An 18952-nucleotide genomic window follows, 5' to 3' on the forward strand; every position below is an offset into this window, starting at 1 on the left:
TCAACAAACACTAGTAGCGAGGAGATGCGACCTGCTCTGGAGCGCCAGTAGAGCATGCAGGCAAGAGAACAGCAACAGAGCAAGCCGCGACTCGGCAGCAGTCACCAGGTAGTCAAAGTCCCGAGGAATCTTCCTCGCAGGAGAGAGAGAGAAGGACGCGCGAGAAGCGGAGGAAGAAAGAAAAGACTCCGCGGCGAGGAGGAACGCCGCGAGGCTCCTCCCCCCGTGCGTTGCGGCCGCCTGTCCGCAGGGAGGATAAACGAAGAAGAGCGAGGAAGATGGGAGATGAAGCAGAAGAGAGAGCTGACGCGTACAAGCTCGAGCACGTCTACAAGATTGCGCCTCTTCAAGGTCGCACCGCTGCAAGAGCGAGAAGAAAGACGGGAAAGGCGGCCAGAAAGGAGCCCTACCGATCCGTACACAGGTGAAGCGTGGAACGACAACGGGGCGCCGAGAAAACCTCCGAGAGCGTAAGTCTGAAACCGGCTTGGCGGTTGATATGAGGTTGATTCTTAAGACACCTGGAGGCAGCTCGACGGCAGGACCTTAACCCTACTTTCTGCAAAATGGAATCTGTAAAGAAAGCACGTGACTGAGCGCGAACTGGCGTTGCGAAAGAGGTCTGTGAAGAAAGTCAAAGAGCAGAGCAGAGGGGCTATTCGCGAGGTGTTTGGGTCGACACAGAAGGAACCTTTGTAATTATAACCGGCGCCTACCCTGTCTTTCTCTGGCGGCGCGGGTGACTCTGCGGAAACTCTTGCGCCGACTTTGCGCAAAGGCGCGCCTCCCTCTCGAAAACTGCCAGGACTCGAGTATGCTGCAAGAAACGCGCGTCGACACACTCGCGGCGGCGTTTAGAGCTGCGACTGCAGTGTACCTACACGCGATCGCTTTCACCTTACAGCATACGAGACAAAAAAAGAAACTGACTGGGGCGGTTAGGGCGCTGGACGTCTTGGAAAGCGAGGGGCGACGTCTCTCCCCTTCGTCGGGCGCCACTGCGCTTTACTTCTCGGCTGCCCTTCGCAGGCAAGTCTCCCTGTGGTCCGAAATACCGATCTTCTCTGCTTTTCTTCGGAGTTTCACAGTAACACCCAACGTATAGGTCGGTATGAGCGCCGACGGAAGTCTCGCGTTGCGCGTGCTCTCCAGGCGGAAGGAGGCGACACAGAATCGTTCTCTTCTCTCTCGCAGTCCGCTGGCTTTCTTGCCCTGCTCTAGCAGACATTTCGCCGGAGCCTCTCTGGCCTTTAAAACGAGGAGAGTCTCCTCTTCGCGGCCGCCTACAGAAGGCAGGAACGAGAGTCTGCCAGGTGCTTCCGCGCTGCGTTATCTCTTCTGCGGTGTTTGTCGAGAACTCCCTCTGCGTCGAGCGAAAAACTGTTTGTCCTCTCTGTGTCCCGGTAGCCCGCACGGGAACTGACGTGCCGCGAGAGAAAGCTCGTCTCTCCTCTATCTCTCTCCCCGTAGGTCGTCGCGCGCCGTTTCTGTCTCCGGGCCTTCCTAAGTTCCTTTGGGAGCCGTCGTTTGCCGCTTTGCGGCCGCCTCTCTGTGCATCTGCTCGGTCTTTGTCTCCTCGTTTTTCCGCTTTCTTCGTCCCTGTCCTCCTCGCCCGCGTGGACGTCTGAGGCCTCTTTTTCTTGAACAAGATGCGGAAAGCCTCTGCCGCTCTCGGGCGGAGGAGGCTGGTCGCGGCGCGCAGCGCATGGGCTTCTTTCCCCACTATGGAGAGGACTCTCACCGGAAGCGTTGAGGCCAGCGGCTGCGAAGGGAGCGTGCTGTACTCCCGCGAAAACGCCGAGAGGAATCTGCGAGACACCTCCATTTGTACCCCCCTTTTGCCTCACTCGCCTTCTTCGTCGCCTCTTTGCTCATCGTCGTTGCCGTCTCTTCTTTTGCCGCGCGTCCCCCGGTCCTCCGCCGCCTCCTTTCAAGTGCGCGCTCTCTCTCGTTGCACCGGCGCCGTTCGGGCGCGTGGAGGCGCGTTCCACGACTCTTTTTCTTCTGCTGCGGCGCCTCGCGCTGCGCCGTGTCCCAATCTGACCCCGCCTACGGCTTCTGCCTCGTGTTCCCCTGTGCTTCCTTCTGGCTCTCCATGCGCGTCTCACAGTCTCTGCGCCTCTTCTTTTGGCGCCCTCTCCGCGGCTTCGCCCTCCCCCGCGTGTCGCCTCAGTCTTTCGCCTGCCTGTCTCCTTTCTGCTCGCCGCTTCTTCGGAGTCGGGGGGAGCTACGGGTACGATGCGTTCTTCCGTGGTGCAGCTGAAGTCCTCAACGGCTCAAACATCAACCTGCCTCACCTCCCCAAGCAGGAAGAAGAACCCGAATTCTCGCGACTCCACGCCGTCCGCCTCCCTCACCAGGTCAAACGCCTCGGCGCAAACTACTTCTTCAGGTGAGACGGCACGCACATGCAGGCTGCGCCGTTTACGTCTTCCTTTTCTCTATGCTGTCTTAGTTGAAATCCATCTGCTTCGGTGTCGAGCTTTCGGTGCGTCTCATGCGCCGTTCCGCCATTAACCCTACTCGCGTGTTCCGTGCGAGAACCAGTGAGCCCTAGCTGATGCCCCTGCCCTCTTCCCCCCGCCTGCGAAGCGACGTTTCGAGCTTACTCAGAGACCGAATCGACGCACCTATGCGTTTTGCCTTCAGGTGCGCGTCTAGCTGTTCTCTGTTGCGTGCATGTGGCACCAGCGTGGAGGCTCTCTGCGCGTGACCCGAGGTTCTGTAGTCGTAACCCTTGTGTGGTGCCTCGAGGGCGCTTTCGCTGTTCGGTGGGCGGTTTCGCGTGCGGTCGTGAGCGCTGTCTAAGCGCCGCTGCGTCAGAATTCCATCTCCTTTTTCTTACTCTTTTCTCTCTCGCAGGCGACGCCGCGCGGCGCCGCTCACGTACTACCATCACATGGTGGAGCCGAGCGGAGGGGCGAAGGTGCCCGCGGCGGCGGAGGGCGACGCGTGCATTCAGAGTGGCGTCGGTCAGTCGCTCTGCTTCGTCGCTTCGGCGAAGCGTTCATACCTTCAGAGCAAAGAGCTGGAGAATGCCATCTTCGAAAGCACGCGCGGCTTCGCCTGCCAGCTCATCCTCGAAGGCAGAGGTGTGAAGGCGTACTTCGAGCCCGACTACCCGAACCTCATGGTCAGGTGAGTGAGCTGCCGTCGGGGGCTTGTGGGAGGGAACGGACATAAGAGAGTGAGAGCCTTTTAGGAGGTCCCCCGAGTTTGGGCAAGGAGCGATGCGCCGCCGGGTGTGCGCCTCTCCGCACCCGCAGCCGCACGGACTCGGCAGGTCCGCAGAGGGGAGCGAGAAAGAAGAGAGGAAAACAGAGGAAAGAGGGGAAGGTGGAGGCATGTAACAAGTGAGGGGAGGGGGGGGGGGAGTGCTGGGCGAGTTAGAGAGGTCCGGAGAGCGGTGCAAGAGAAACGGGCGCGCAACGCGACAGACACAATGCGAGAAAGAGAGCTGAGACCCCTGCCTCACGTGTGGTTGAAGTCAGATTTTGTCACCTCATTTTTTGCGATTTTTAGCAATTGCATTATACCGACATCTAATTGCGTCGTATTCGGGTTTTCGCCCTGGGAGATGCGTTCATCGGCACAAATGCAGTGCGGCTCGCTTTCTATCAGGTTGGGTGTCGGTGTCAAGCCTCTGGCGCTTCGGCGGCTAGCGGAGCAGTACGCGACTCGAGCCAAGATCTTCGTTGACAAGCGAGGTGGGTTTTTCTGTGCATTAACCACTTTGTGCACTGGAGAAGAGAAACGTGATGTGGAGTCACGCGTGCCTCGTCTGCGACGGATCTGAGCTGCAGGCGCTTATTCATATATATATATATATATATATATATATATATATATATATATATATATATATATATATATATATATATATATATATATATAACGGATAGATAGACAGATAGATATAGAAACGTTTAGATAGATCGTATCTGGGTAGACGGCAAGCAGCGTGCAGCGGGTCGGGCTACCCCGTTTCCTTCGTACTGTTAGTGCGCATGTTTAAGGGAGTGTGCCGGTAGTTGATGTGACAGCTGATGTTCGCCTGTTGTGTCGCACACTGATTTGTTTGCCCTCCGTCTATGGAAGTATCTTTGAAGCTGTTGACACGCTGTTCCCGTTAGCTTTCTGCTGAATTATTTGCCAGGTCTTCTCTTGACCGTACACGGCTACGATAAGTGTGCGGTGGGGACTCTGACGATGGCGTTGTTCAACCACCTGCAAGCCAACCCGTACACTATGAAGGGTGCCCACGTCGCGATGCATCCGATCAAGAAAAAAGTTACGCGAAAGAAGTGAAGGCATTGCCCGATGCCAGCTTTGGTCTGTTCAAAGCCTTGGGACGGTGCTTCCTTACGGGGTTTTTTGTGCGTCGATCTGGGTGGCGTCTTTCGACGGATCCACCTTGTCTTTTCTTGTCGTAGAGAGTGCCTGTTACGGTGACTTCCGTGAGAATTCGTTTTGTGACTGGAAACAGAAGGGTGCTTCACTGTGGCCGTACACAACCCATTCTGTAGCGAAATTTGACGCACTGCGCAAAGGCATGGCAACGAAGACACCCAAGCAACCGGTCGCCGTATTCGCACCACTGACACGCATTACGGACCGAACTACCTTGGTACGACCTTGCAAGCGTGGATTCCCGCTCCGAGAAGCGTGCAGACAGACAGACAGATGGAACTCGAGAGCCGGGGGCGCGTTGGTTGAGCAACGTATTTGCACTGGAAGAGCCAGCTCGCTGCGGAATTGAATATGATCTGCGGTGTCGATCCATATCTTGTTGTGTATTGAGTCAGTGATGGGGTGCTGCTCAAGGGAGGAACCGCCGGTTCGGTATTCGCCTGCTTCTCCGCAGGCTTTGGCTCGCCAGAGAGTGGAATCCAGTCGATTCGCACCTCAGTAGTGAATCTGTCTTAAGCAAACCCAGCGACAGACGCTCTGTTTCTGAACACCTGCTATGGGAGGAAGGGGAAAGTGTGATGGGGAGGCGTTGGCGCAGGGCAAGGGGCCTTGCGACTATTTGACTCGACAAGAATGTTCCGATGTTTGTGGGCACAAACCCTGATTTCCTGCGCTCTGAGTTTTCCTTCTTGCACCGACGCGGCTACATTCGCACGCTATGTCTGGCATGGCTTTCGGCTTTCTCGCTCGGTTGGAGCTCTTGCGCCCGAAATCGGATACGGAAATGCATTCAGATCTAGCACATACACTCCCCTCGCCGTGTTCGCCTCAGTGCGACACGAGGGCACAAGCAGTCTTGCTTACATTATGGACATGCACGCGTGCCAGATGTGTCGAGAGTCCACAGAACCTCACCGCGTTGTTCGTTACTTCCAACCTTCTAACTTGTGTTCGAAAGGGGTAGGTGGGCCCTGCTGCTTGAACCGCGTGACCGCTGACATACCACCTGCCTGAACTCGGGGGGAAGGGGGGTGGCTGCGTGAAGAATCTTTGAGAAGCGAGACGCGGTAGACGCTGATTGATAATGAACCACAGAGGAGAGTGGGAGTACGAGTCACATCATTGCCGAGGGCGCGGCCAATTTCGGTTTCACGGTCTGGCTGCTCGCTTCACTTTGAAGCACCTGGAGCATGACTGCGCCGTGAGCTCACTGCGGACGGCATGAACCTCGCGAGAGAGTTCTCGGGCTTCTGCTTTCTTTCAATGGCCCCCTGAGCTCCACGTGTGATACTGGATGGTGCCTGCAATCGAGCGTCCGGCTACTCGCTAAGGAGAAGGCTCTGAGACACCAGTGGACGCACAACAGAGTTTGGTATCGGAAGCAAGCGATCTAATGCTGATAGTTCTTGAGACAGGGCCCGCCGAATTCGTGGCAAAGGTAAGCCTGGAATCTGCGGCTTCGCAGAAGACGAGCAGCTACTTCGAACCCCCCCAGCAGGACAGTATGACGCAGCAGAACCCTCGCAAAAATCCTTTTTCCTTCCCTTACAGTTCCTTTGCTGTTCGGCCCTGGGGACAGTAGGTGGACGCGACGCCAGTGGCAGAAACGAGGCACGCCCTACGAGTTGGCTGCTCCAGTTGTGTGCCGGCGACTCTCTTACCAAAAAACTCTTCATGAACAAAAATATTCCATTATTTGGGGATTTCGAGATTTCTAAAAATCTACTTTATAGAACTAAAAATTCCATTCCTTCAATTCCAGTTTAACTATAAAGTATCTGTATACATAAATTTTATTATGAACAGAAACCGGAGGTGCTGGCGGCCCGGACAGGGGACCTGAGCCATTCTCGGTCACAGAGGCAAACGCCAGCGAATGCCGAGGACGAAGGCGCTCCAAAACTCGCAGAATTTTCCAGTCCAAGAATTTCCTCCTGGTCGCTCTGCTGAGCACTTTGCACTGACGTCTCCGCCAGACCCTCCTCTCCAGCGAACGCGGCGCGGAGTCTTCGCGGCGACACACCGCGCGGAGTGTGCTGCTGTTGGCAGTAGAGTCTCACTTGGCTGGAGGACAGAGCCTCGGGTGTTAACGCGTTGAACGCGCCGTCTCCGTGGTGTGCCGTCCGCCGCTTAGATGGATCCAACTTGCTCATTTGCCGCATTCTCTTTCCCTCTTCTGCGATCCTGGCCTCCAGGTAGCGGGTGACTTCCACTCCCCGCGCGCCGCGCGGCGACTTCACGGATCTCTGAATCGGAGGCGCGGGAGAAAACGTTTTTGGCACGTAGAAGGGATGATCATCGAGATGCGCGGCTGAAGCTCAAGCGACAAATGTGAGCGAACGGCGGAAGCCTCGTCTCTCGAAATCCAGCGCGTCCTCGGTCTGCAGCTCGTTAGCACTTCGCGTCACTTCGCGTTCTGTTCAGTGCATCGACGCTGGCCGCGACTTTTGGCAGGAACCGCATGAAAAGATTGCCGCCATCTACACGTCTTTTGGCGACCAGTCTCGCTTTTCTTCAGCTCTTGCATCGCTTCTCACGAGCTCCTTTTTCACACAAAAGGGAGGGCGGAGCTGGGCGTCTAGCTCCAACGGCACGTTCGACTCGCTCACTTCTTGTCTCTGGCGTTTCCAGCGCGAAGGGCCGTCGTCGTGGCGCCTGGCGCCTGCGTTTTCCTCTTCATCATCAGTGTCTTGACCCGACACTTTGCGTCTTTCCGCTTCCCTTTGCCTTCTTTTGGGGGTGTGTGTGCAGTCGTTGTCTGCTATCGCTCTCCCGTTCCGTTTCTCGTCACCCTCAGCCTCGTTCTGCCCAGTCTGCGCACTACTGAACCTGGCTAAGAAAAGCGTCACTTTGAAACATGCGGGATTCCAGAGTCCCACCAGGAAGCTCGCCTATTTCGTGTATGTTATCCTTCGTTGCTTCCCGCGAGGCACCCTTCTCTTCGGGCTGCGAACATGCATCCGGCCTGCTTGACCTGTTCGAGAACGCGGTGACCTCTACCCTCTGGGCCTCCTCCTCTCTCCCCTCTGCTTTCCAGTGATCTCCCAAGGGCGGAAAACGCGGTTGCGCCTGTCCTCCGCTTGCGTTTGTTTCTATTTCTGCGACAAACATGTCGAATGCGCCGACCAGAGGCCGCCTGACGGCGCGTGCTGCGTCAGCCAGCGTCTCCGACGGGGGGCGGCAGGCTCCATCCGAGAGGTCCCCTTCTCCAAATGAGAATGGCGCCCGCCCGTGGTTCGCTTGTCCCATCGATGAACGGTCCTCTTCAGGTCCACCGGCGCCGGCGGCGCGCCTCTGTGTCGAGGGAAGCCCGAGTCGAGACTCGCACGGACTGACGCACTCCAGCAACCCCCTCCGCGAAACCGACGAGTCGCTGCCGCGCGTCCCTCCAGCGCCTCCCCCTCCTGTGGGGAGTTGGTCTCACGCGTCTTCTCCCTCGTTCTTCAACGCAGCTGGCTCGGATTCTGCGTCTCCTCGGCCTACACTGGCATCGAGCGTGCGCGGCGCCTCGGCAGATCCTGCTCTCCAGCCTCTCTGCGCGTTTTTCGCGCGATACGCGTGCGACCTGGCGCAGGTGACAGTGCCCGGCGCGCCAGACGCTCCAGGCAGTCTTTTCGGATGTTCGCTGGTTCCCCACGTCGAGGCGTCGCCCTCGTTCGCTGTCCAGCCCTCGGAGTGGAGGACGCAGTGGAGCACCGCCGCCGAAGGTCGCGCGCCTTCGAAGGCGGCCGCAAGGCGGCGCAAGCGCGTGAGCCCATCTGCGCGACAAGCAGGGAACGCGCGACCGTTTCCAGTTGAAGGCACTCGGCAGAGAGGCAAGAGCGGAGAGGTGCGTGGACATACACCAGACCAGGAATGCGCTGGCAGTCCGCGCAGGTGGCACGAGGAGGAATTCAAGGGCGGGGATTGCGATGGTGATGCTGCCGATGCACGCGAGTTCGCGTCGTCTTCGCTTGCAGCCACGGCGCGCGACTACTTGGCGCAGGCGATGGCGCTCCCCTTCGGGGCGTTTCTCGACATGCAGACGCAGCAGCCGTCGTCGTTCCGTCTCTCGTCGGGTGTAGGCACGCCTGACCCTGTGTATCCTGAGGACTTGATTTCTCTGGCGCGCACGCGCGACAGCATTCGCGGCGCAGGCGCGGCGTTGAAAGCCGTCACGCGCCTCCGCGAGATGAGCAGCGCAGCCTCGGCGCACTGGGGTCACCGTTTGCGCGCAGCGCTCGACGCCTTCGTGCTTCTCCCTTCGTGGTATGGCGGCATTGAAAATCGCCTCCTCCTCCAAGAGGCTGCAGTGCTGCTCGCCAGCACAGCGACCGCTGCGCTGTTGGAGGCGTACGTCGTGCGCAGCTTGCAGCGCCAGGCGACGGCGCCCATCCCACGCATGTATCTGCCGAGAGACAGCTCCGCTTGCTCCTCTGCGTGTTGCTCTCGAGTCCTTCCGGCCTCCCTGACCTCGGGATTCTCTTCCTTTTTCACGGTCCCTGAGGTGGAACGAACAGTATCGCGCCAAGTTCCACGCGACCGCGTGGCGGTCCACCGGGCGCCGCGGCGCAGTTTCGCAGCCGACCGCCTCTGGGCTTCGCCGCCTCCCGCCTTGTCTCTCGCAGACGCGTTGGCGCCCTCCGCTGGCGGGTTCCTGTCCGTGAGCCGGACCGTAGACGGCGGGCTGTTTGATTGTTTCTCAGATTTTCTCTGCCTTGGTTTCACTTCTGCCCGTCTCTCGGGTCAGGGCCTGCCCCTGACTTCTGTCTTTTCGTCGCTTACCGACTCGCCGCAGCTGTGGCCTCTGCAGCTTCGAGGACCTCTCGCTGGAGGCGCCGAGGGCAGTGGCTCCGTGCAAGCCGCGGCGAGTTGGAGCCACGCTCTGGCGGATGACGCTTCCACCCCTTCACCGCCGCGGGCGCAGGGCCCTCAAGCCCGTTTCGCGCTGCGGAGCGGCTTGGGGGCGAGCCAAGAAGCCCACGTTCCCGCCCCACCGGGTGCCGACTTCGGAGACTCGCTTGGGGACGCGAGCCGGCTTTTTCTCTCGAGTTTAGGCGCGGAGAGGTCGCGCAATCTGGCGGCCTGGTCGGCGGCTGCAGCCGACGCGTTCTATTTGCGATGCATGTACTCCTTGAAAACCGTCGCCACGCTCTATCAGCGGTTTCCTCCGCTCTTCTTCGCGAACCGCGGGCCGGAGGGGCTTGCGCAGGCGCTCGCGCAGGAAGACGCGCGCAGTTGGAAGACAGGAGGAGACGACCCCGCAGCGTCCGCATCGCCGGCAGCGGAAACCAGCTTTCAGGCGCAGCAGAGAATGTGGGCACTTGTTCTGTTGACTATGTCTGGCCCCGCGCCGCCCTCCTCTGTCGCGGACGAGGCGGCGCGCGGCAGCGGCGACGGCACGAGCGACGACCTTTATGATGAAACGCAGCCTCGGCTGCGGGCCGTCCAGAGGGGCCCCGCCTCTAGTGCGCGAGTTGAGAGAGAAGAAGGAGGGCAGAGTGGGCAAGAAGGAGAGCGTGCGCAAGGAGGAAAAACGAGGGAGGCCGATACCGCTCGACTGCGTTTGGTGTCGGAGGCTTTGCTGTGCTCGGCGCTGCGCCACGGTCGCCTCAGTGACCTTTTGCTCATCGTTTTGCTTAGCTTGCGGGAGTCCCTCCGCGCGTCTCCGCGAGCTTCTTCCACTGCGAGGGAGGCGCCGCCCTCCTCTCCCCCTGTCTCCTCTCCGTCGCGAGCCGTCTCCTCGCAGTCGTGCCCTCGCCTGCGATGGGGTTCGCACCCGCTGGAGGAGCTTCAGCTTCTCACTCTGCTGGATGATCTCTCGTGGGTGCCGGCGTCTGTGCCTTCGCTTCCCGGCGGGCCTTCTCTTCGTCTGTCCAGCGACTCCCGGGCGGTGGCGTTTGTTGGGCAGCGCCGGCAGTTCGTGGAGTCTGCCGCTCGGTCTTCTGCGGCTCCGGCGTCGCGTCTCGCGTCCGCGGCAGACAGGCCACAGTCCGCCGACGGCGCTGCTGCAGGCCCGCGCCCGCAGAGCCCTGAGAGAGGCGCAGGTGACCCGGAGGCGGGGGCGCAGGCTCGCGAGCTGCAGGACCGGCAGCGGCAGCAACACACGCCGGCGAGGCACGCAGAAGTCGAGCGCGAGCTGCAGCGGAGCGCTAACGCGACGGCGCGGCCCTACTCTCCGCCGGTGCGACCGCCAGGGCCCTCGCCGCCCACGGATCGCGGCGCGGGTGGTCGGCCTGGCGGGCTGCGCCCGCGAAGGGGAGGGGGGCGCGCGGGACTGGCGACGCACTGGCAAGAGAGAAGGCACCTTCAGGCAGAAGCGCGAGAGGCAGCGGAGGTGGCGCTGACCGATGAGGACGAGGACGATGAAGTTGAGGACGTTGGCATCGTGCGCGAGCCCCTGGAAGCGTCAAGCGGTCGCGAGGGACGAGCAGCCGGAAGGCGCGACGGGGGTGGGGGGGGGGTGTCGGGTGGCACGTCCTCCTTTTTCACCTCCTCGTCGTCGCGCTCGCGCCTCAGCTCGGGCTCGTCGAATGCGGACGAGGAAGACGTCGAGGGTACCTACCCCCCGCGTCGGCGGGCGAGACGCGGGGTCTCAGGCCGCCTCGGCCGGCGCAGTCAGGGACCACCGCGCGCCCCCCGCGACGGCCGCCATGAAGGCCCAGGGGGGGTTTTGTCGGGCGCTGCGCCCGAGGCGGAGAGCACGACGAGCAGTTTAGAGAGCTCTGAAGCCCTGGGCGATGAGGCTGCGGTGGCGAGGCCTCTGCCCCCCTGGAGCGACGGGGGAGACGACTCCGGCAGTGCCCGGGGCCCTGGGAGTGACCTCGATGAGCATGAGGGAGCCGCGCGAGACCGCAGGATGAGGCGCGCGCCGCGGTGGCTCGCGCCGGCAGCCGCGGAGGCCCTCGCCCTTGCTGAAGCCCGAGGGCTGTCGGGAGGGGGCGGGTCACGTGGCGACGGCAGAGAGCGACGAGACGGCGAACCCGAGACGGCCGCGCCGCATGCACATCGGCGACGCCGAGGAGAAGCGTCCTTCCTGACGCCGGTGGGCGTCCGCGTGAGCAGGGGGCAAGCCAACCTCGAGAGCGCGGATCTGGTTGCCGCGCGCATCACCGAAGACAGCCGGTCCCACACCATCACGTACTTCCAACTGCCCGCGGGCGTCGAGCCCGGCGACCTCGACCTCGTCTCCGACATTCCTGCGGCCGTGTGGTCGGCGGGCGACGCGGTGGGAGAAGAGGCCAGCGGAGGCGCTCTCCAGGGCCGCGCCCTCAGCCGCTGCGGCCTGGGCGGCGCCGCCTCCGCGCTGCGCCAGACAGCGAGCTCCACAGCAGCCCGAGCCGAGCCGGGCAGCCGCACCACGGGGCGACAGGTCCGCCGGCGCGGGCGCGGGGAGACCGACGGGCACGCGAGCCCGCCGGAGGGCGAAAGCTCCGACGCCCGACTTGTGTGCAGCTACACGGCTCTCGGCTCGAGTTCCCCGGCTCGCGCAGCCAGCTGGGTGGGTCGTGGCGGCAGGGCGCGAAGGCCCTGGGACGGCGGCTGGGCTCCAAACTCTTCGGTGGAGGAGGACGTCCAGCCTTTCGACGCCCGCCGCGAGGCGCCCGCGCCACCCCGTGCGTGGGTGACCGCAGAGGGCGCCGCTGCCCGCTTCCTGGCGCAGACGGTTCAGGGGCAGCTGCTGAGCTCCCTCAGCGAGGCGGTGTGCACTGTCGGTCACACAGTGGCCCAGGAGACGCCGCGCGCGTCGCTGCTTCTCGGGGCTCCCCTCGGGCCTCCGGTGACCCGCGCGGGGCCGCGAGCCCTTGGGGAGCACAGCGACGCCTCGCCGAGCGGAGCTGGGGGAGACGCGGCGTCGCGCCTCAGAGCCTCAGGCAGCGCGGCGGCGCAGAGCTCGCGCGGCGTGCCGTCTCTTGCCCTCGCGGAGGGTGCGTGCGGCGCCGGCGGCAGTCCGCTTGCAGGCCGCACGGGGGCACTCGAGCCCGACGGTCTGCCGCGCGGCGGAGTGGACCTGGCTCACTCGTTCCTTCAGGAGCAGCAGCGCGACGCGCGGCTGGCGGTGACGCGGGAGGCCTTTCTCACGGGGGTTCACGTCTGCCAGCTGCGAGTTTGTGAAAAAATTCCGTCCGCGTTTCTTGTCGAGGGCGTCGTGGCAGCCGGCACCTGGCGCCCGGCCTTCGACGCGCTCTACGAAGTCGGCGTGCTTCTCGGCGACGCGGAGCTCGCCGCGCCTTACGCCACCTCCTGGGTGAGGCCGAGGCGCCCCGCGCGGACGTCGGCTCAAAAGAAGAGCGAGGCGCAGACGCGCACGAAAGGCAGCGAAGGCAGCGGCGAGGGGAAGTCGCGACCAGCCGCGCGCCTCTACTGCAGGCGCGTGGCGGCGGGCGCCGGGGCCGGCGAGGCGCCTGCTAGCGGGACTCTGACCGGCCGACCGGGCGCCTGTGGGCTGCGCTCCGACGGCCTAGTCTGGACAGCGTGGGGGGTCGGAGAACGGAGACGCCCCGAGTGGTCGACTCGCGTGGGCTCTGACGCGCCGCGGCGCGGGTCGGGGGACGAAGCCCGGCGCATGCAGAGAGGGGGAAGGAAGAAGCTGCGCGCACACGAAGAAACCGGGGCGCGCGAAGACGAACGCGGCCGCAGGGCGGAGAAGGAGATCGGCACCGCGGCTTCAGGCGCGGAAGACGAACTCGCAGACGAATGTGGAGTGTATCACCAGCTGGGCTCTCGATGGATTGAGGCAATGCGGGCGGGAGAGAAATTCGAAGAGGGATACAGGACGTGGACTTTGACGCTCATGCTCAATATCGAGGTGGGAGAACTGGACGTCTTCCTCGAGGGAAAACTGGTGAGTGTCTTCAAAGGAAACGGCTACGCAGTGCGCACGCGTAGCCCGGACTTCCAGGCTTGCGCCTCAGCGCGTGCGTTGCGTTTCAACGCGCGCGTCGCTCGCAGCTGCTCAGTGAGAGATCCAGCGCGAGAGAAGTAGCGAACGCGCATAAATATACATACATAGGTATGTGTGTCTGCTCTACCCGAGCTGCATGCTGTCTGTCAGTCTCTCTGCCCTTAGTGATGTATATACGTCAGGGAATGCCCTTTTCTTCCAGATCGTTTCTGCTTGGCTTCTTGCTGCTCAGCGCATGTGTGCCACCTCTTTCGTTCTCGGCGGTTGGTGCCTCGCACCACTGGGGCGCGTCTTTTCGCTTGTTTGTGAATTTTCTGCATTTTCTCATCTTGTGTCTGTGCTCTACTCGCGCTGCAGCTGCACACCTTCCACAGCCTTCCAAACATCTCGTTGGCGGCCCGCGGGTCTGCGGATCTTCCCGGCTCGCGCTCGCCGCTGACGCCGACGGTGGGCTACCGCTTCGCGGTTTCGCTGTCTTCTCCGTCCCACGCAGTGGCGCTGGAGCCGCTGCCGCATCTGGGTCCGGCGGAACTCGATCGGCTGGTCAACCGCCACTGCGCCGCCTCGCGCGCGCTCCTGCCGCCAGCTGTCTCCGCCGTTGGCGACCCGCGCGCGCTGACGGCGGCTCTGAGTCACGCCCTGCTGCGTCTTGCCCTCAAAGGCAAGTTGACTGGCACGTGCCGCTCAGCGGTCGCTGCGGCGTCTCGCGCCGCGGGCTTGGGGCGGCCTGCGGCCGCCGAGGAGGCGCTGGAGGAGATGGGTCAGGATCGAGGGAAGTCGCGGCGCGAGGGCGGCGCTCCAGCGTCTGCGGGCACTCCGCCGTCTGCCGGGGCCCGCCGTAGGCCCTCGGCCGCGGCGAGCGGAGGAGCTCCGGAGGCAGCGGCTCGGGAGAGCGATCCCTGGCACCGCGCGCGCGGCCTCGGCGTCACGGAGTGGGTGAAGGCTGACGCGCTGACCCTCGGCCTCTTGAGGGAGTGCCTCGCTCTTACGTGGATAACGCTTTGCCGGCAGGCGGAGACCGCAGCGGCGGAACGTCTCCGCCGCCGAGACGAGAAGCAAAACCGCGCGTTAGCGCCACAGTGTGAAGCACAGGCCGAGCAGTCGGTGCGCGTCGGACCAGAGAAGCGAGGAGGCGATTTTCAGAGCCCCTGCAGGCGTAGAGCGGCCGCGAGCGCCTCCGAAGAGACAGCGGAGCCAGAGGCGACCCTCAGCCATCTGTCTCCAACGCCGTCTCTCGGTGTAGAGTCACTGCCCCTTTCTTCTTGCGCGTCCCCGCGCCCGTGGTCCTTGCCTGCGGCGGATTCGGTTCAGCATGTTGGCGACGAAGTTGATTCTCAGTCGAGCGCGGTGCTAGGGACGTTCTACTGCCTCTTGCACCTGTGGACGCTCCTGCTGCCTCAGGCGCCGCTGCCTGCCCCGGAGGGCGGTGCGCGCGCTGGCGGTCCTCCGCCAGGCTGGTGGAGAGCGTCGCCGGCGGAGGACGCGCATTGGCTGCGAGATGTCTTCAGCAGGATCGGCTCGCCGGCGGCCGCGTGTGCTTCGTCTTGGGTCGTCGCGGGCAGCAGCGGTTTGTCTGTGCGCGGCGCGGATGTGGATCAGGCACGCGAGGCATGGGGCGATCTGCCGCTCTCGGTCTTCGCCGTAGGAGCCCTCTTCCGAGGCGCCAGTCATGTGCGCGACAGCGGCGCGAAGGCACTGTCCGGCTCAGGCGCGAGCGACCGCAATGCGTGGTGTCTGCAGCTCGCCAGCGAAGGGGCCTTTCACTCTCGAGAGGCGGCTGAGGGAGACAGGCGGGGCGTGTCTCCGGGGTTCTGCGCTCAAGTCCTCGCGCAGTGTGCGTCTCCTGCGTGGCAGCGTCTCATCATCAGCGCGGCCGCCGAGGCAGCGACGGTCACCTTCTGCCGCGCGCTGGTCGTCGCGCCGTTCCTCGCGACAGCGGGGCTTGACTCCTTCTTTCTCTCTCGCGCGTTTCTCCGCATCGCCCACCCTGGTTTCCTGGAGGAAGGGGGCGAAGGCGACGCGAGTTGGCTTCGAAAAGGACCTGCGACGAACAGAGGAGGCGGCCTTGCCAACGCACGAAACGACCGGGCGGAGGCATCCGATGCGGGGGCGTCACGCGAGAGGGACGCAGAGGAGGAGGAGGCGCGGCAGCAGGCCTCTTGGCTGGGCGGTACGCACAGAGCCGGAAGTTCTGCAACGGACCTCCAGGGCGGCACAGCATTTGACCCCTTGCTGTGTGCGGCGCTGCCTGCAACGGTGACGGCTCTGGAGGAATTCCACGAGCGCGTCTACGCGCCGCTTCTGACGGGGCCTGTGCGGACCTCTGCACGGCCCTCGCCCCTCTGCGGCTTCGAGCTGCGGAGTCTCGCGAGCCGCGCCCTCGCGGCGCTGGCGACGTTGGGAAGCGACGGCGGCCTGCTCGCGCTCGCCGCCACTCACTGCCCGGGCTTTATTCTTTTGAGACTTCTACGCGTTCTGCTGGCGCTCGCCGCGCCGCCGTCGAGCGTCCTCCTTGAGCTAGATGAGGCGAGGCGACCTTCTCGCCCGCGGGTCGCTTCGGCTCCCGCGGAGGACCTCGCTGAGGACGCGGTGCAACTCCAGGGAGAAGCCAGCCTCGAGGCTGGAGACGGGCCAGCAGGAAGAGAACACTCCGGTTGCGCGCAGGGTGTGAGCGCGAAGGCAGCGAGGAGAGCGCAGAGGCACTGTGCCCGGCGCACAGGCAGCGACTCGGGCTCGCCCCTGAGCCGCGCCGACGGCCGCAGGCGCGCGAAGGGCGCGGTAGGAGACCAGCAGCTGCTGCTGGGGGCTGTGACGCGTTTGACGCGTCTCGCAGTTCGCCCGCTGCGGCGGCTGCTGCTGCAGCTCTTTTTGTGCGCGCGCAGAGAGTTTTTGCATGCGGTGGTGGAGGCAAGGGAGGAAGAAATGAAGTGGAAAAGCGCGCGTGAGCTCGCCTGGCTCAGGCAGTGCCTCCGCGGCAGTCGCGGCCCCGCGCGTGGAGAGACCTCGAGCCGCGAAGCATCGGAGAGACGAGGAGTGAGACAGGGGGACTCGAGCCTACGAGACGGAGGAGCCCAGCGTTACCAGCCGAGTAGCGACAGCGAGACGGATGCAGTCGGCAACGAGCAGAGCGAGCCAGCAGTCGCGCCGCCCGACGGGTTGTCGCAGGGGCCTGCTGGGCGAGGTAGGCGCCGCGCCGCGCCGTTCTACTACTTCGGCCCTCTCTCAGAGGAGGACGACGAGGGCGCGCAGAGCCAGTCGCCGCAGGAGCCGTCGTCAAGCGGGGATGAATCTCCATTTGTGCCGGGGGGGGGAGCGGCCGAAGACGAGCGCGGGGGGGGTCATGCCGGACTCTCGCGGCGAGGAGACTGGGGGGCGGCTGATGAGGAATCTAGGTCTGTCTCTCGCGGGGAGCGAACCGCGCAAAGAAGAGAGGATTCACCCGCCTTCCTTGCGCCTGCAGAGCCTTCGTCTCCTCTCCTCTGCAAACTCGAGCGCCACCTCGACCTGTTGACCGCGGCGACAGAGCTCGTCTTCGATGCGCTCGCCGCCGACGCCGAGGAGCTATCGCTGTCTGTTCCGCCGGCAGCTCGTGGAGATACTTCGTCGTCCACGTCGGCATGCGCGTCGTCTGGCGTTTCGCATGCTAATTCGGCGTTTGGAAGGGGATCGTTGCGAGTGAGAGTGAAGTGCTCAAAGGGCCTGCTGACGCGCGTGTGTGAGCTGGTCGTTTACCAGATTTTCCTCTTGGTGAAGTTCCGGAAGCAGCAGCTCTTCCTCACGCTCGAACCCGCGCTCTCGCGCGCGCTGCACTCGGCAGGTGCCGCCGCCGAGACGCCGAGGCGCCCCGCCAGCCTTCTGCTGCAGCGATTCGACGTCTTCCTCGTGGCGCTGCTGCCGCGGCTGCTGCAATTCGCGCAGCGCCTGTCGACCGCGGCCGTCTACGCAGACCTGGTGCTCGCTGTCTGCACCTCGGCCGACCCGGGCTGGCGGTTTTTGGAGGCCTCCTGCTGCCGGCTGCCTGCGGCGCAGACGGGAGGCGCACGGCGCAGACGCGCGGCGGAGACCCACACGAAGTCAAAAGAAGACGAGCACGAGAGCGAGGCGCGTCAAAACAAGCGAATGCGCGGCCGCGTGAGGGGCGCGGAGGGCGACGGAGTGCTGGTCTGTCGGCCAGATGCGTTGCCTGCGCTAGCTAACGCGCTCCGGGGCACGCGAACAAGGCGAGAGAGGTGGGGCGACAGGCGACGGCGAGGGGGAAGAGGGGTGCACTGTCTCTCGTCGCTGTCGTCTTCAGAGGGCGACGATGACGCGGCTGGAGGCGAGGAAGAAGACCGAAGCTGGCTGGGCGAGAGCGTCTTCGCGCTCCCTCCGCCGAGCGCGGCGTATCGCCGCGTGGCTCAGGAGGCGTCGTGCGTCTACCTCATCGAAACCCCCCACCCGGTGGCGCCGATTTCAGACTTCCACCTTTGTCTAGATTTCACTCGGCTGTTTTCCGCCTCCAAGCGCCCGGCGCCTTCTTCGCCGGCCTCACAGAGACTCGAGCAGGCCCCGTGGGGTGGCGGGGGCGGCTCGGCGGCTGAGGCGCGCGGCGCCCAGCGTTCAGGGTTTGGGACGCACGAGCTGCACGTACACCCCAGCGGCGCGCCGCGCGAGGGCCCCGAGTTCCTCGGCCTCGAAGGCGGAGGACCGGCTGCGGACTACGAGGACTGGCTGAGGGAAGAAGAGGAAGAGCTAGTCGGCGGGAACTTGGCGCAGCGCGTGAAGATCAAATTTGACCCCCGAAGCAACACCTCTGATTCCGGCGCCGAGCTCGCCATCCGAGTACGTGCTGCTGCTGTTCGCAACCGGACAGCTCATGTTCGTGTCGTCTGAATGCAGAAACTGCTTTTCCTCGCGTTTCCGGCGACGGCGTCCACTGGATTTTGACGCAGCTGCCGAGGTCGCCGCTCGAGATGAATCCCTGTGGGCACTTCCATGTGGGATGAAGCACCAGAGCGTTGCGTTGCGCTTGGCGCGTCTGCGGCGCTTAGTGGCCTGCCCTCCTTTCTTCTGCGCCTGCTGTCTCTTCTCAGGTCGTCACGCTGAGCGGCGTCAAGTCGCACCAGTGCTTCGAGCGGAGCTTCCCGCGACTGAAGTTCCGCGACGTCAAATCGATTGAGGTGAGGCGAGCAGAAAGACGGCGCGGCCCTGGATCGCCTGCGGACTGAGCGAGTTGCCTCAAGCTTGACGGGCGGCTTCGCAGCCTGGAACGGAGTCGAGGCACCCGCATCCCAGCTCGTGCGAGGCAGCTGGAAGGGTGCAGACGCAGCCCGCAGCCAGCGCGCGAACTGCCGGTTGCGGATTGAGAGGAAAAGAGCCAGGCCTCAAGACAGGGGTAGCGCGTAGGTCACAGCGCATGAGACGGTTGCGCACTGCCACCATGTGAAGGAAGGCATATCCTGTCTCCTTGGATAAACGCATCCACAGATTCGAGGTAGCAGTCGTGGTCGCGACCGTCTCTTGTGCGAAACGAAATGAAACAGTCTGACGCAGCGCTCGGGCGGTAGAGGCTCTGTCTTCTGCGGATCAAGGCTGACGTCGGGTTTGCTTCCTTTGGATAACGTAGTGTACGCTGCGCGGCAAAGCGCCACGGCGCGCGTGTTTTAAAAAAGTCTTTAG

The 18952-nt window shown here is 63.4% G+C and overlaps 2 protein-coding genes across 2 annotated transcripts in view; both read left to right on the forward strand.

Annotated features, from left to right (window-relative positions):
- Positions 1-1649: 1649 nt before the first annotated feature.
- Positions 1650-4308, forward strand: BESB_057180 (HECT-domain (ubiquitin-transferase) domain-containing protein; the record flags this gene model as incomplete). The annotated part of the gene is made up of 4 exons (XM_029364153.1): positions 1650-2392; positions 2863-3138; positions 3622-3707; positions 4157-4308. The coding sequence occupies 4 exons, from the start codon at positions 1650-1652 to the stop codon at positions 4306-4308; spliced, it is 1257 nt and encodes a 418-aa protein (XP_029220076.1).
- A 3211-nt stretch (positions 4309-7519) lies between these two features.
- The window catches only part of BESB_057190 (uncharacterized protein), a gene marked incomplete at both ends in the record, with an annotated part of 54649 nt that continues 43216 nt past the window's right edge, over positions 7520-18952 (forward strand). Inside the window, 3 exons of the mRNA XM_029364154.1 lie at positions 7520-13234; positions 13652-18115; positions 18367-18453. Coding sequence (XP_029220077.1) covers positions 7520-13234; positions 13652-18115; positions 18367-18453 — 10266 coding nt within the window. The remainder of the gene's footprint in view (positions 13235-13651; positions 18116-18366; positions 18454-18952) is intronic.

Source organism: Besnoitia besnoiti, chromosome IV, assembly GCF_002563875.1.
Source record: "Besnoitia besnoiti strain Bb-Ger1 chromosome IV, whole genome shotgun sequence".
Classification (NCBI taxonomy): Eukaryota; Apicomplexa; class Conoidasida; order Eucoccidiorida; family Sarcocystidae; genus Besnoitia; species Besnoitia besnoiti.